Raw genomic sequence first — 15,370 nt, 5'->3', positions numbered from 1 at the left:
ACACACACACACACACACACACACACACACACACACACACACACACACACACACACTTGCTCAGACCTGGATAATCGATCGTTTTACCTAGAGTGAGTGAGAGTAGAACGAGAACAAATCCCGATTTCACCGAAACCTACTAAGACGAAGGATTAGCTCATGAATATTTATTACGTTACATGACGTTTGCGTAGAACGCATACCTGGTTCGCAGAAAGCTTTTCAAATGTATGTGACTGAAAAAAAACGAAACAAAAAACATCACGTCACTGTATGCTCTCATAACATGTCAGAGAATATTGTCATTATGGCTTCGCCATAGTAGGATTCTTAATTTATTCCCACGCGAAACTGCATGGGTGCTTTCACATACTCTATTACAAACGAGGTAAATGAGGTTTACATTAACATTTTACATCTATCCTGTCAGTGCTAAACATGCTGACATTCATGATGTTTGTCATTTTTGTAATGTTGAAGACCGTTTTGATTGTAATTTTGATTTTAACGTTAGTAAATCTGTTTTCACCACTGTGAAGACATTATTATATTTTATAAAAACAAAAGAGACAAGGATCTTGGATACATTAACCTTTTAGTTTGTTTACCAAATCTCATATTCGCATTTAAGGAAGGTATATATACGAAAAATTCGAAAAAAGGGATAGTTTACCCAAAAATAAACATGACTCAACCTCAAGTTGTTCTTCTGTTGAAATTTTATTTTGAAGAATATGATTAACCAAACAGTTGCTGGACCCCATTGGCTTCCACAGTATAGAAAAAGGATACAAATGAAGTCAACAGGGACCATCAAATCTTTGGTTACTCACATTTCTCGAAATATATTCTTTTGTGTTCTGCAGAAAGAAATTCATACAGGATTGGAATAGCTTGAGGCTGAGTAAATGGTGTCAGATTTTCCTTTTTCTTCTTTCTTCTTTTGGGTTTTATTGTTTATTTATCCAGCCACAGGTGGATGTTACTTTCATGAACCACTAGATGGCAATAAAAACTTGCTGTCCACAGTACTTGCATAAAAGCTTTGAGCAAATGTTTAATTTAATTTTCATAATCGTGTGAATCAAAACATTCTATAAAACGAAATGGAAATAGTAACACGAAGTATTAAATAATTTTTGAATGAGCAACAATTAATTGATGAATTATTTCCTGAAAACAATTTTTGACCTTTATTTTATAGCATATAGTTTACTCTTGTTCGAAACTGTTATTTTAATATCACTGAGATACTATTATAGGTTTTTATTTAAAAAATGGGATTGTTTTTTATTTCTTTGGTTTTCATTTTAATTTTAGTTGATGTTTTACTAATTTTGTTGTGAGTTTTTGTCAATTTTAGTTATTTTAGTTTAGTTGTCATTTTTCAACTAGCTCAAATAAATAAATATGTACTGTTGTAACACCCCTGTGGTCTGTTTGTAGTGGTTTCTCACACACACACACACACACACACACACACACACACACACACACACACACACACACACTTGCTCAGACCTGGATAATCGATCGTTTTACCTAGAGTGAGTGAGAGTAGAACGAGAACAAATCCCGATTTCACCGAAACCTACTAAGACGAAGGATTAGCTCATGAATATTTATTACGTTACATGACGTTTGCGTAGAACGCATACCTGGTTCGCAGAAAGCTTTTCAAATGTATGTGACTGAAAAAAAACGAAACAAAAAACATCACGTCACTGTATGCTCTCATAACATGTCAGAGAATATTGTCATTATGGCTTCGCCATAGTAGGATTCTTAATTTATTCCCACGCGAAACTGCATGGGTGCTTTCACATACTCTATTACAAACGAGGTAAATGAGGTTTACATTAACATTTTACATCTATCCTGTCAGTGCTAAACATGCTGACATTCATGATGTTTGTCATTTTTGTAATGTTGAAGACCGTTTTGATTGTAATTTTGATTTTAACGTTAGTAAATCTGTTTTCACCACTGTGAAGACATTATTATATTTTATAAAAACAAAAGAGACAAGGATCTTGGATACATTAACCTTTTAGTTTGTTTACCAAATCTCATATTCGCATTTAAGGAAGGTATATATACGAAAAATTCGAAAAAAGGGATAGTTTACCCAAAAATAAACATGACTCAACCTCAAGTTGTTCTTCTGTTGAAATTTTATTTTGAAGAATATGATTAACCAAACAGTTGCTGGACCCCATTGGCTTCCACAGTATAGAAAAAGGATACAAATGAAGTCAACAGGGACCATCAAATCTTTGGTTACTCACATTTCTCGAAATATATTCTTTTGTGTTCTGCAGAAAGAAATTCATACAGGATTGGAATAGCTTGAGGCTGAGTAAATGGTGTCAGATTTTCCTTTTTCTTCTTTCTTCTTTTGGGTTTTATTGTTTATTTATCCAGCCACAGGTGGATGTTACTTTCATGAACCACTAGATGGCAATAAAAACTTGCTGTCCACAGTACTTGCATAAAAGCTTTGAGCAAATGTTTAATTTAATTTTCATAATCGTGTGAATCAAAACATTCTATAAAACGAAATGGAAATAGTAACACGAAGTATTAAATAATTTTTGAATGAGCAACAATTAATTAATGAATTATTTCCTGAAAACAATTTTTGACCTTTATTTTATAGCATATAGTTTACTCTTGTTCGAAACTGTTATTTTAATATCACTGAGATACTATTATAGGTTTTTATTTAAAAAATGGGATTGTTTTTTATTTCTTTGGTTTTCATTTTAATTTTAGTTGATGTTTTACTAATTTTGTTGTGAGTTTTTGTCAATTTTAGTTATTTTAGTTTAGTTATGTCATTTTTCAACTAGCTCAAATAAATAAATATGTACTGTATGTATTTATTTATTTACAGCCAACACAAGCAGAGAAAACCACTAGTAGAAAAAAAAAAAAAAACCTTGCGTATACTGAGAAAAATGACAATTTCCAGTCTTCAGACTTAAGCTGACATCTAAAATTTAGATTGTAAACTGGAGACTAAAGCACTGTCTCTGACCCTTGAGGAGTGCAGGATATAATTACAGACTGCATGTTTGTAGTTAACCTCAGTTATTTCTGGTTCAAACAATTCCCAAGAGCATTGTTAAATGTACAGAAGCACGTGTCTTTAACTATAAAAAACATTTACCAGAACCATATGTATGGTCATGTCATCTATGAAACATCAACAAGGCTCTCAATGCATTACAATGCAGCTGATAAGATGACTTCATGCTCCATGGAGACTGCAAAAAATAAATACATCTTTATAAATATCTTGAACATATCAAACAGCACAGACAAACATCATCACTTTATAACCTGATCGCATCATATCTATCAACTCCTCCTCTGCCTCACCCAGATGATCTCCAGCCAGGAAAAGTCCCCAGTTTAACAGCAGTGATGTATTTGTGCTCCTTCTGGAGACTGGTGCTAATTGAACAGTAATAGGCTGCACTATTTCAGCAGGGGTCTGGACACTGTTGCAGCGGCATACTATGGCAAGCTGTTTTAACATTTAATCCGAAACCTACTATAATCTATTTTAATGCTACTAGTATTTATGTATGTATGTAGGTATTTATTTGTTATTATTATTATTGATCAATTTTTTTTAGCTAACTAGTATATATTCCATTAAGTTCTAGTAGGCTACTTAGCTGCTAGTGCTTATTCTTTAGCTAATAGTACTTATTTATTAGATACTAGTTCATATTTTTTAGATATATAAGTGTATTGAAGAAGTGTATTGAAATATAGTGACTACTGTTATTCTACTGTTACTAGTAACACATTTCAAATGTTTACCATTGAATTCTATGGGTCTGCCATTCAGATATCCACTATTCAGTATTCATTAGATACTAGAACTTATTGAATACATACTATTACTTTTCATTATATATTAATAGATCCAAGTTATTCATTAGTTACTAGTACTTATTTATTAGACACTAGTATCTTTTGTAATTCTTAACAAATCTTATACTAACTACTTTTTAATAAATACTCTCTATTTAATAAATAAGTATCTATTTAATATAAATATATTTAATAAACCAATTTTTAATATTAGAATTATGAAAAAGTGGTTGGCGCCGATAGCCTCGTGGGCAACGCTAGCGCTTTGGGCTTCCCGTGTTCGAGTCCCGGTTTGCGGACCTTTCCCGATCCCATCCCCCCTCTCTCTCTCCAACTTCGCTTTCTGTCTATTCAATGACTCATAAATACTTCACTTGTTTCATTACTGGATGAATCAGCATTTTTGAATGAATCTCTTGAATAAATGATTCAGTGACAAATACATTTTTAACAGTCACTTGTCTCCACCTACTGGAGAAACTATGTCATCGACACAGTCAAACATTATTTGAAGCGCCAGTTACTTTCAAAAGGTGATTTGCTCTATTTTGATCGCAACCAGACATCAATGTATATATCCGACCTTTATCCCAGTATTTCTGTGATAATATGAATGAATGTAAGACAGAAATAATACTGTGTTGTTGAAGACTCTTTGTGAAGCTGTTTCTTACCTAAACATGGTAACTATCTGCTCTCTGTGTCAGCAGCAGTGCAAACACAGATTTGAATGTTCCGGTATGATTTTTTCAATGCTAGTAGCTAAAAATGAGTGGGCTTACTAGTAGCATAAAAATAGATTCTATACATTTTAAGGATTAAATCAGGGTGACCATACGTCATCTTTTTCCCAGACATTTCCTCTTTTTGGACCTAAAAAATGCGTCCCGTCAGGATTTCTAAATCGCCCAAAATGTCCAGGATTCAGCTTTTGCTTTCTACAGTCACCATTCATTGCATTTTTGTATTAAAGCCCAGTGCGGGACTGTTTTCTTAATCCCACTCCCACTGAATTTCTGACGATTACCGCCTGCTCCCGCAACGTGTTTGTTCCTCTCCCGCAATTTTTGTGTCCAGTCCCGCCCACTCCCGCAAACATTTTAATATTCCATATATTTTTTGCGTATCAGGGATCAATATGCGGAGTATTTAAAGCTATTTTGAATGAGCGCTCTCTGTTCACTTTCACTTTACACTCTGTGTAAAGGGAGCACATCTTACAAAATCAGATATTATTATTTATTTAGATACTTTTATATAAAAGTATATAAAACCCCCCGGGTTAAAGGTTTGGAAATATTGTGTAAATTACATTTGACTGAAATGCTTGTATTGAAACATTTTGCATTCTAGCTATGATAAAACTGTGCTAGATGTTACGTTTTGTGAAGGATGGCCACTGGTAGGAAGCCTTTTAGATGTGTTTTAGAGGTCTTCACGGGTCCAAAAATTCGTACCCGCACCCGAAGAGACCTGTAAATGTGCTGCACGGACCCGACCATTATTCGAAAGTTGGACCCAAACCCGGCTGGGAAGACACAGACCTGACTACACCCGATCGGCACATATTGCACAGTAAACTGCTATTAACAAGTCAATAAACAAATTGCGGAATTTGTTTTTTTTCAACTAGTCGATTAGTCGGTGCAACCCCTAGTAGCCTTCTCCCTGACTGCGATGCATACAATCCTCCTTGCCAATAAATTTCCATCCATGTTAGGCTGTTCCTCACTCTTGCCGACTGAAAGAGCCGTCTTAATCCACTCATTATTCCAGCTTCAAAAGTCTACTTGCTGTCACGGTCGGTGACGGATGACTAATGCAACTTTGCAGTTTTTTTTTTTTTTGCATCTCGTGTTAACTTCGACTGCTGTGTTTACCCTTTTGAACTACAATAACGATACTTTTTGTTGGTTGTAATAAAGACTCGGAGCAATTATTTTTTAGCAAAAAACGCACAGAACAAGAAGTTCGTTACACTTTACTGTGTGCGTGTTCAATAACAGGTGCATCTCTTCAGTAAAAGAAAACGATACAAAACACATGCAAAGTGCTGACTGACACTGATCACTGATGGGGGCAGTGTTCTCCGATCGACTTGGGTATTACACACAAAGTTAAACAGACCCAGGACCCGAAGTAATAGATTGGGACCTGACCCGGACCCGGCTGACCATTTAAAATAAAGACCCGAACCCGTACGGGTCCCAGGTCGGATCCCGGGTCCTTGGGTCTCGGATCGCCTTGATTTTTCCAAGTAAGACATGTTCCTGGATCAACATTACTGTCCAAAAATACAGACTTAACCCAATCCCTACCCATGAACCTAATGCTACCCAAAATGTATTCCTAAAATCAGTGAGAAATGATAGCTGATTAACAAGGGTGTAGAAGCACCAAACCCTGATCATAAGCCTAAAACTGAAATTTCCTGAAAAGATATCCCTCAATTCTGATTGGTTGATTGGAATGTTGTTCCAGGGATCGCCTTGATTTTTCCAAGTAAGACATGTTCCTGGATCAACATTACTGTCCAAAAATACAGACTTAACCCAATCCCTACCCATGAACCTAATGCTACCCAAAATGTATTCCTAAAATCAGTGAGAAATGATAGCTGATTAACAAGGGTGTAGAAGCACCAAACCCTGATCATAAGCCTAAAACTGAAATTTCCTGAAAAGATATCCCTCAATTCTGATTGGTTGATTGGAATGTTGTTCCAGGATCAACAAGGATGTTGATCCAGGAACATGTTGTACTTGGTGAAATCACGCTCACAGTCTTAGTTCCTCTGTGAAGACCTCTACTGTGTTTATGATCAATCTGCATAACAGTGACTGTAAAATATATATATTTTAGGTAAGGAAATGACTACTTTAACCCCCCTCCCCTCCCCCCTCCTCGTCTGCATCCTGCCCCCACTGTCCTCTTTTTGGAAAACTAATACATGGTCATCCTAATTAAATGTTAAAACGGCTTGCCATAAGCGGCCCGCTGCACTGCACTGAACGCTGAGGCAGTTAAGCAGCGTCTGTCCGCACCGAGACTGGCAGTGAGCTGATATAAGAGTCACATTCCTGTCTTTATCTGCTGTGTAAGACCGGACGACGTTGAACTTGTCAGAACCCTGGAGGATTTTAAACATGCGCTCTGCTCTGGATGAATAATGATGGATAACTGAGGGTCTACTGCTGGAAATGCGATGATTTCTCTACAATGGGAAATACGTTCCGCTATGTTACTGTAGTAACTGGATTCATGTTTTATAGCGTTGGAAGTATGCCAAGTTTACAAACGCACGCTGAGTAAAATATGTATGTAGATAATTTAAAAAATGAATTAACATTGAATTTGTGGACACATTGTTTATATATATATATATATATATATATATATAGTTATTATTTTTATACTTTTAATTGTAATTAATGGTGTTATTCAAAAGTTAAGTGAGTTAGATGTTTCAGTGCATAGTCTTCATGATTCATTTAAACCTATGGGCTATAATGAAATCATTTAATTATGACATATCTTCAGGTAAAATATGGGCAAATAAATATGTATATGTTCATATACCTGTATATTGAATAAATGTAGCTTTCAGATAAATCTCTTTTCAGTGGGATTGTGCTTTGTCCATCTTCGGTTATTCAATAATTTAACCAAATTGCTAAAAAAAATATTTTAAATTAAAATAGCTGATTTAGGATTTTACATTAATGGCATTTAATTTTTTATTTTTAAAATTTTTTTAAACAGTTGTACTAATAAATATAATAAATATAAACAAATGCTGAAACCGCACTCCCTGGCCTCCACTAATGATCCTCTTGAATCCTCTAGTGGACAGTTTATGTCCGGCGAGGCTGACAGTCCGTGGGCCTGTTTGCGTGCAGCCTGTTTTCAGTGAGTTTCAGTTAATAATGGATGCTAAGGGTCCAAAAAACAAAGCCAAACACACACACACACACACACACACACACACACACACACTAGTAACACCTTGAATTCAATGTAAGTTTTAAGCAAACTTTGCCTTTTGTTCTCGTCTAAAGTAGGTTTGAATTAATCCCTTAGGATAGTTTTAAGCACAGGATGGCTTTACAAAATAAAGAGGAATAATACTTGGAATATAATTCATTCTGTAGGTAAAACCTGCTATTTATGTTTTGAGTGTTTTGTGCTGTATATTGAAGTGGCATACTGTCTATATGCAGAAACTAAAGCTGACTATCTGTGTCCACGCAGTGAAGCCGGGTCAATGTCCTATACCGGAGACGATTCCACTGTGTGCTGAAAGCTGTTTCCATGATGGCCAGTGTCCTGCCACATGTTGCCCAACCACCGGTGGCTTTGCATGCCGTGAACCACGTGGTCAGGGAAGAGGTCAGGGAAGTGGCCAGGGCCATGGTCAGGGAAGCGGCCATGGCCAGGGAAGCGGTCAGCGAAACGGCCAGGGAAGTGACCAGGGAAGCGGCGAGGGAAGTGGCCAGGGAAGCGGCCAGGGAAGCGGTTATGGCCAGGGTAGTGGCCAGGGAAGCGGTCAGGGAAGCGGCCAGGGAAGTGGCCAGGGCCATGGTCAGGGAAGCGGTGAGGGAAGTGGCCAGGGAAGCGGCCATGGTCCGGGAAGCGGCCAGGGAAGTGGCCAGGGCCATGGTCAGGGAAGCAGCGAGGGAAGTGGCCAGGGAAGCGGCCAGGGTAGTGGCCAGGGAAGCGGTTATGGCCAGGGTAGCGGCCAGGGAAGCAGTTATGGCCAGGGAAGCGGCCAGGGAAGCGGTTATGGCCAGGGTAGCTAACATAACTACATCAGTCAAGATAGGCTAATCTAAAAAAAAAAATTGTTTTGAGACGTGATTTAAAAATTGAGAGACTAAAACTATTACGTATGTCCTGAGGTAGAGTATTCCAAATCGTCGGAGCAATGCAACTAAAGGCTCTACTTCCCATGGTAGTCAAATGAACAGATGGTACAACAAGAGTCACAGAAGCAGAAGACCTGAGAGATCGGGTAGGTGAATACACATGAAGTAGTTCACTCAGATATGAAGGTGCTAGATTGTGAAGAGCCTTATAAGGGAAAAGTAAAATCTTAAATTGAATTCGATATCTAATTGGAAGCCAATGAATGTGCCTTAAAACTGGAGTAATATGCTCATTCAATGGTGTTCATGTAATGATCCGAGCCGCTGAATTCAGAACCATCTGAAGTTTATGAATACGTTTCTGTGAAACACCACTGAGAAGAGAATTACAGTAATCAATTCGAGACGTAACTAATGCATGTACAAGGACAGCAGTACCATTAGCAGAAAGAGGTGGTAGAAGACGATTGATATTTCGCAGATAGTAATATGCTGACCGTGTAATATTATTTACATGTGCCTCAAAAGACAGAGTGCTGTCAAGGATCACACCAAGACTCTTAACCTGAGAAGGAGAGATAACAGAATCATCGATAGTAAGTGTAAAACTTCCATTATTATGCAGTTTTGATTTAGTACCTACTAATAAGATTTCAGTCTTCTCATCATTAACTTTGAGAAAATTGCATGTAAACCATGATTTAATTTCAGAAAGACAAAGCAAAAGGGAGGAAGACGGTAATACTGAATTAGGCTTCGAAGACATATAGAGCTGGGTGTCATCTGCGTAACAGTGAAAGTTTATATTAAACTTACGGAAAATCTGTCCTAGAGGCAATAAATAAACAATGAACAGAAGAGGGCCCAAAACGGAGCCTTGAGGCACACCACTGGTTATCTGCGATATCCGCAATTGAAATTTTTTATATCTGAACGAACTGAGTCCGACCAGATAAATATGATTTAAACCAATCAAGGGGGATACCAGTGATTCCAATAGAAATCAACCTCTGCAATAAAATACTATGTGAGATAGTGTCAAAAGCTGCAGTTAAATCGAGAAGAATGAGTATTGATAAAAATCCAGAATCCGCAGCAATTAACAAATCATTTGTGACTTTAATAAGTGTCTCCGTGCTATGATATGGACGATAGGCAGACTGAAATTGCTCAAACAAGTTATTCTCCATTAAATGAGCATGTACCTGCTGAGCAACAATTTTTTTCCAGTAATTTAGAAAGAAAAGGTAAATTAGAAATGGGTCGAAAGTTTTCTGGGTTATTATGATCCGCACCAGGTTTCTTAAGTATGGGAGTTATAGCTGCTACTTTAAAGGATGAAGGAATAGTACCAGTGACAAGAGAAGAATGTATGATTTGAGTTATCAGTGGTAACAAGGAAGGTAAACAAAACTTAAGATGTGTGGGAATATGGTCTAACTGACAGGTAGTAGATTTAGATTTTTGGACACATTCCACTATTTCATTAGCCGTAGGCAAATAAAAACTAGAAAAAGCAGTTAAAGTGGAAACATCCTGAAAAGAGAAGAATGAACCACATGCCCCATTATTGTGAGTTAAATTCTTTTGAATAGTTTCAATTTTATCACTAAAATAAGTCATAAAAGTATCACATATAGTATTAGAATGTGAATGTAATGAAAAAAATATCTGGTGGTCTCAAAATATTATTCATTTTAGAGAACAATATTTTTGTATTCCCACCATCAGAGTTGATCAAATTGGCATAATAATTTGTTTTAGCAGTAGAAAGGGCTTCTTTGTAGTCTCTAATACGGTGATCATACATGTCCTTGTGTACAATTAAACCAGATCTCTCTTTGAGCAATTTTTGATACAGTTAATTTGGCACTGAAAGACACAAGTTTATGATCAGATATGGACAGGTCACGTGAACTACAATTAAAAGGTGTTATTCCAGTGCAACAAATAAGATCAAGTATGTGACCTTTTGAACGAGTTGGAAAATCAATAAACTGTTTTAGTCCAAAGCTATCCAAGCATGATAGAAAGTCTTTTGTATCAGTAGCAGTAGCTTTATCAACATGGATGTTAAAATCACCAACCATAATCACATTTGGAGAAACAGAACGTAATAAAGTTTAAAAAGCTGAAAGTTCAGTTAAAAAGTTAGTATTAGATTTAGGTGGACAGTAAACCGTTGTTATGATAGTGGGTACTGGTCCATTAACTTGTAACACCATGGATTCAAAAGAAGCATAAGAAGGTACAGCTATAGTTGACACCTTCCATTTCTTATTATATAGCATTGCTAGACCGCCACCTCGACCCGAGACTCGGGGCTGACATGCATAAGCAAAACCTGGAGGAATGGACTGATTCAGTGAGAAAAGTCATTGTGTTGCTGCCATGTCTCAGTCAAACAGAAAAAACAATGGTAGCTCAAAATGTGTTTAGGAGGCAAAACGAACTCCCCCAAAAAGTTCGCTTTGGTGAGCTGTTTCGAACTGCCAAAATGAACTCAAAACGAACTTAATTTCGGCCTGATTTTGTTTGAAATGACGTCATTTCAGTTCGTTCTTTGATTTCGTTTGAAGTATATTAAGTGAATAAAATGCAATATTTGTCAAGAGACGTTTTCATGAAGCAACAGAAACACTTCTATGGCAAGCTGTTTTAGCTTAAAATATTCCAAGCGTTACTCGTCGTAATTGCATTTTTACTAGTAACAATTCAATTAGAGAGCTCTCTAAATCTATTTTAACTAGTTACAAATGCAATAAGAGAGCTTTCTAATTTAATTAGTGAGCTCTGCAATTGCATTCTTACTAGTAACAATTATGATTATAGAGCTCTCTAATTCAATTCTTACTAGTAAGGGGGATTCAATTGCGACATTATTTTGGGGTATTTTTTCGATAAGCTTAATTAGGCGATATTTTGCTGAGCGTGTTTTTGTGCCGGAACCGTGGTTTTGGCCAGTAGGTGGCAGCACAACTCTGTCTTACTGAGTGATTCATTTAAAACCACAGATTCATGCAAGTACGAAACATGTCTCTCGGAGACGCACAACAGTTCTTTTCCGGCTTTGTTTGGAGCTATTTGTGTTGGTGAAACAAAAATAGAAAATAGTGTGTCCAAAATGTAACTCATGTATTAATTTCTTGGTTGTTGAACTGTATAAAATCAACATCACATTCACGATCATGCTCGTGCGCTAATATTCGGAAAACGGCACTCTTGCTTGTGTGACATTACTTAACTATATCAGATGTTATAAATATAAAAAACAAATACTATATTTTTGCCCTCATAATTATAGTGGCATTCTAACTGCATTCTAATAGGCTTCATCATGCAGTAAATGCTTGTGTTAACAGTACAGGACCCAGCCTTAGCATTATTGTGTGAGTGGATAATGCGAATAAAGCCCTTGCAAAGCATAACAAAAACAGGTATTTTACAACCAATAATTAAATATGCATATTGTGGAGAATACATTTATATGCATGTTTTCTGTGCAAGTGTGAATTCACCTTTAAAAATAACGTACAGTAGCTACATAGACTACCCATATTTTTTCTCTGTAAAGCATAATCATCTTATAATGATTTTAATCAATATATAATAATACTTAATAGATCATTAGAGCCTCAGCGCTGCTATTCATCATTAAAAGCTTCTTGACTGAACAAGCTGCTTGAGTCCCCATTTTCTTTTTTTAAGATCTATTTCTGGCATTTTTGCCTTTATTTCCGATAGGACAGTATAAGTGAATTGGGGGGAGGGGTGCGGGATGGGACTCAAATTCAGCATACTGTAGCGCAACGGTGTTATCGACGGACTGCCCACAAGGCTATCGGGACAGACAGTCACCCGTTTTATGAAAATGCATGGCGCAATTATCATAATGAGGTCGCGCTGAAAAGAGAGCTCTACAATGCAATTCTTACTAGTAAGAATAGTTATTGTAGAGCTCTACAATTACATTTTTACTAGTAAGAATGCAATTCCACAGCTCTACAGCTACATTCTTACTAGTAACAGTTAATTAGAGAGCTCTATAATTCAGTTCTTACTAGTAAAGATTACAATTAGAGAGCTCTCTAATTCAGTTCTTGCTAGTAACAATTGAATTATAGAGCTCTGCCATTACATTCTTACTAGTAAGAATTCAATTAGATAGCTCTACAGTTCAATCCTTACTAGTAAGAATTACAATTACAGAGCTCTCTAATTCAATTGTTACTAGTAAGAACTAAATTACAGAGCTCTCTAATTCAATTGTTACTAGTAAGAACTAAATTAGACAGCTCTCTAATTCAAATACAGAGCTCTGCAATTAAGCGTATCTTTAATTTGTTTTTTACTAGTAAAAATTTAATTATAGAGCTCTGTTAACAGGGGGGCAAACACTTATTCACACAGGGCCATGTAATTTTGGATTTTGTTTTCCCTTAATAATAAAAACCTTCATTTAAAAACTGCATGTTGTGTTCACTTGTGTTATCTTTTACTAATATTTAAATTAGTTTGATGATCTGAAACATTAAAGTGTGACAAACATGCAAAAAAATAAGAAATCAGGACGGGGGCCAACACTTTTTCACACCACTGTATATATATATATACACACACACACAAACACAGGTATATATCTTTTAGATCTGTAATGTTTTTTTAATGGAGTCTCTTATGCTCATCATCAATGCTGTATTTATTTTATCAAAAATACAGAAAAAAAATGTAATATTGTGAAATATTATTGCAATTTCTGATATTGGTTTCCTATCTTATTATACTTTAAAATATAATTTATTTCTGTGATGCAGCACTGAATTTTCAGCATTATTAGGCCTACTCCAGTCCTCAGTGTCACATGATCCTTTAGAAATCATTCTTATGCTGATTTATTATCAGTGTTGAAACTTGCGCTGCTTAATATTTGTTGGAACCTGTGTTCAACAAATAAAAAGTTAAAAAGAACAGAATTTATTCAAAATAGAAATCTTTTCTAACAAAATGAGCATAACAAAGACGTTATAAAATCGTAATTATTCCAAACTTTTGGCCGGTAGTGTAACGTCTCATCCCTCTGGTTATGTAATGGACAGAAGCGGTCAGATATGCTGTGAATGATGTGCGGCGGCACCAGATGTGGCCACGCTGCTTCAAATAAAAATAAATAATTATTATCTTTTACGTAAGTATGCCACTTCAATATACAGCACGAAACATTCAAAGCATAAATAGCAAGTTTTACCTACAGAGTGAATTATATTCTAAGTATTATTATTTTATTTTGTAAAGTCATCCTGTGCTTAAAACTATCCTAAGGGATGAATTCAAACCTACTTTAGACGAGAACAACAAAAGGCAAAGTCTCTGCTTAAAACTTACATTGAATTCAAGGTGTTACTCGTGTGTGAACTTAAGGAGAACAGAACTGACATCATACATCCTCTAATGCAATGAAAATCATTTTTAAGTGTGCCTTAAGTGCCTAAGTGCTTTGTGGGGCCACCAGAGAGATAAGAAACATTAACTACAACTCTCAGAGCAGAAATATGATTCACCCTGTATCAGATCATGATAAAGCGGGGTCATGAAATCGGATACAGTGGATAGAGAAAAGGAGACAAAACTGGTAAATCTCACACAACACATCGTTTGGGCATGAACTGTTAACCTGGGATAGTGAGTGCAAATGGAGAGGGGAAGGAAGAGGGAAAGTTTTGCATTTCATTGAAACATTTCTCACACAATTGATCTCAGCCTTAAAGTGTTCAGCATCAAAATCAACCGTGCTGAAAATGTGTTGAATTTGACTTGCATGCTTTGCAACTATTAACATGTCTAGTAAAAAGAATTAAAAAATGTCTATTATAATATCCTCTCATTTCTAGAGTTAATTTTTATCCTGTTAAATAAAGACATGTAGTTGAATCTAGTGACCAGGGCATTCTGTCTCTCTCTCTCTTATTCACTTCCAGTTTCTGCAGGCCATTTCCTTCATCATTCACATCCCTTCAGTCTTTGACACTCAATTATGGAGGTATTCTACCTCAATGGCTGTATCCGAAATTGCATACGCTCAGTAAAAACAATCAAATCATGTGGCTTCAGAGAGCAAAGTATCCATCAGATGTGCACTTCAGAATCAGTAGTAAGTCACCCAGGTACTTTCTGTCAACTTTTTGGACTTACTGCGGTGTTCACACAGTTATCTGCACACATTATATTTGGGTAGTATGCAAATGTGGATGCTGCCAAGGTGTCTTCCTGATTTTTAAGTTAGTAAGTTACTGAGAATACTAATGTGGTCACTTCATTTACATTACTAATAAGTAAGGTAATGACTAGAACAAATGTCAAATCATGAGGCTTGTTGGAGAGGTGCTATTACTTCATGTGATTGGACTTAAATGGCTTTTATCAAATCAGCATTTCAAGACCATTTATACGTTGAGTTACTCATGTAATAAGTGGGATAATGTTAATTCAGTCGGTCACTATAATAAATAAACCCTTTCAGAGTGATAACACACCAGTGGACCCTGAAGGGGGTTCGTTTTACAATAATGACCATCTGACTGTCCATTATCCTTTATACAGCACTGACAGTGAAGCAGAAA

General features: G+C 36.2%; 2 protein-coding genes across 2 annotated transcripts in view; one reads left to right on the top strand and one right to left on the bottom strand.

Moving 5' to 3' along the window:
* The window catches only part of LOC107671204 (transmembrane gamma-carboxyglutamic acid protein 4-like), a 6,693-nt gene extending 6,542 nt beyond the window's left edge, over window positions 1–151 (bottom strand). The window contains exon 1 of the mRNA XM_016464187.1: window positions 88–151. The gene's annotated coding sequence lies outside the window, so the exon portion shown is untranslated. The remainder of the gene's footprint in view (window positions 1–87) is intronic.
* Window positions 152–7,773: 7,622 nt separating this feature from the next.
* LOC107671356 (keratin-associated protein 6-2-like) lies at window positions 7,774–8,687 on the top strand. Its single transcript, XM_016464290.1, has 3 exons — window positions 7,774–7,797; window positions 8,140–8,331; window positions 8,596–8,687. Coding segments are annotated over exons 1-3 (285 nt in total). The 5' UTR covers window positions 7,774–7,796.
* The last annotated feature ends 6,683 nt before the right edge of the window (window positions 8,688–15,370 follow it).

Source organism: Sinocyclocheilus anshuiensis, unplaced genomic scaffold, assembly GCF_001515605.1.
Source record: "Sinocyclocheilus anshuiensis isolate Anshui unplaced genomic scaffold, SAMN03320099.WGS_v1.1 scaffold297, whole genome shotgun sequence".
In the NCBI taxonomy this organism is placed as follows: Eukaryota; Metazoa; Chordata; class Actinopteri; order Cypriniformes; family Cyprinidae; genus Sinocyclocheilus; species Sinocyclocheilus anshuiensis.
This window is presented reverse-complemented; position numbering and strand designations above follow the sequence as displayed.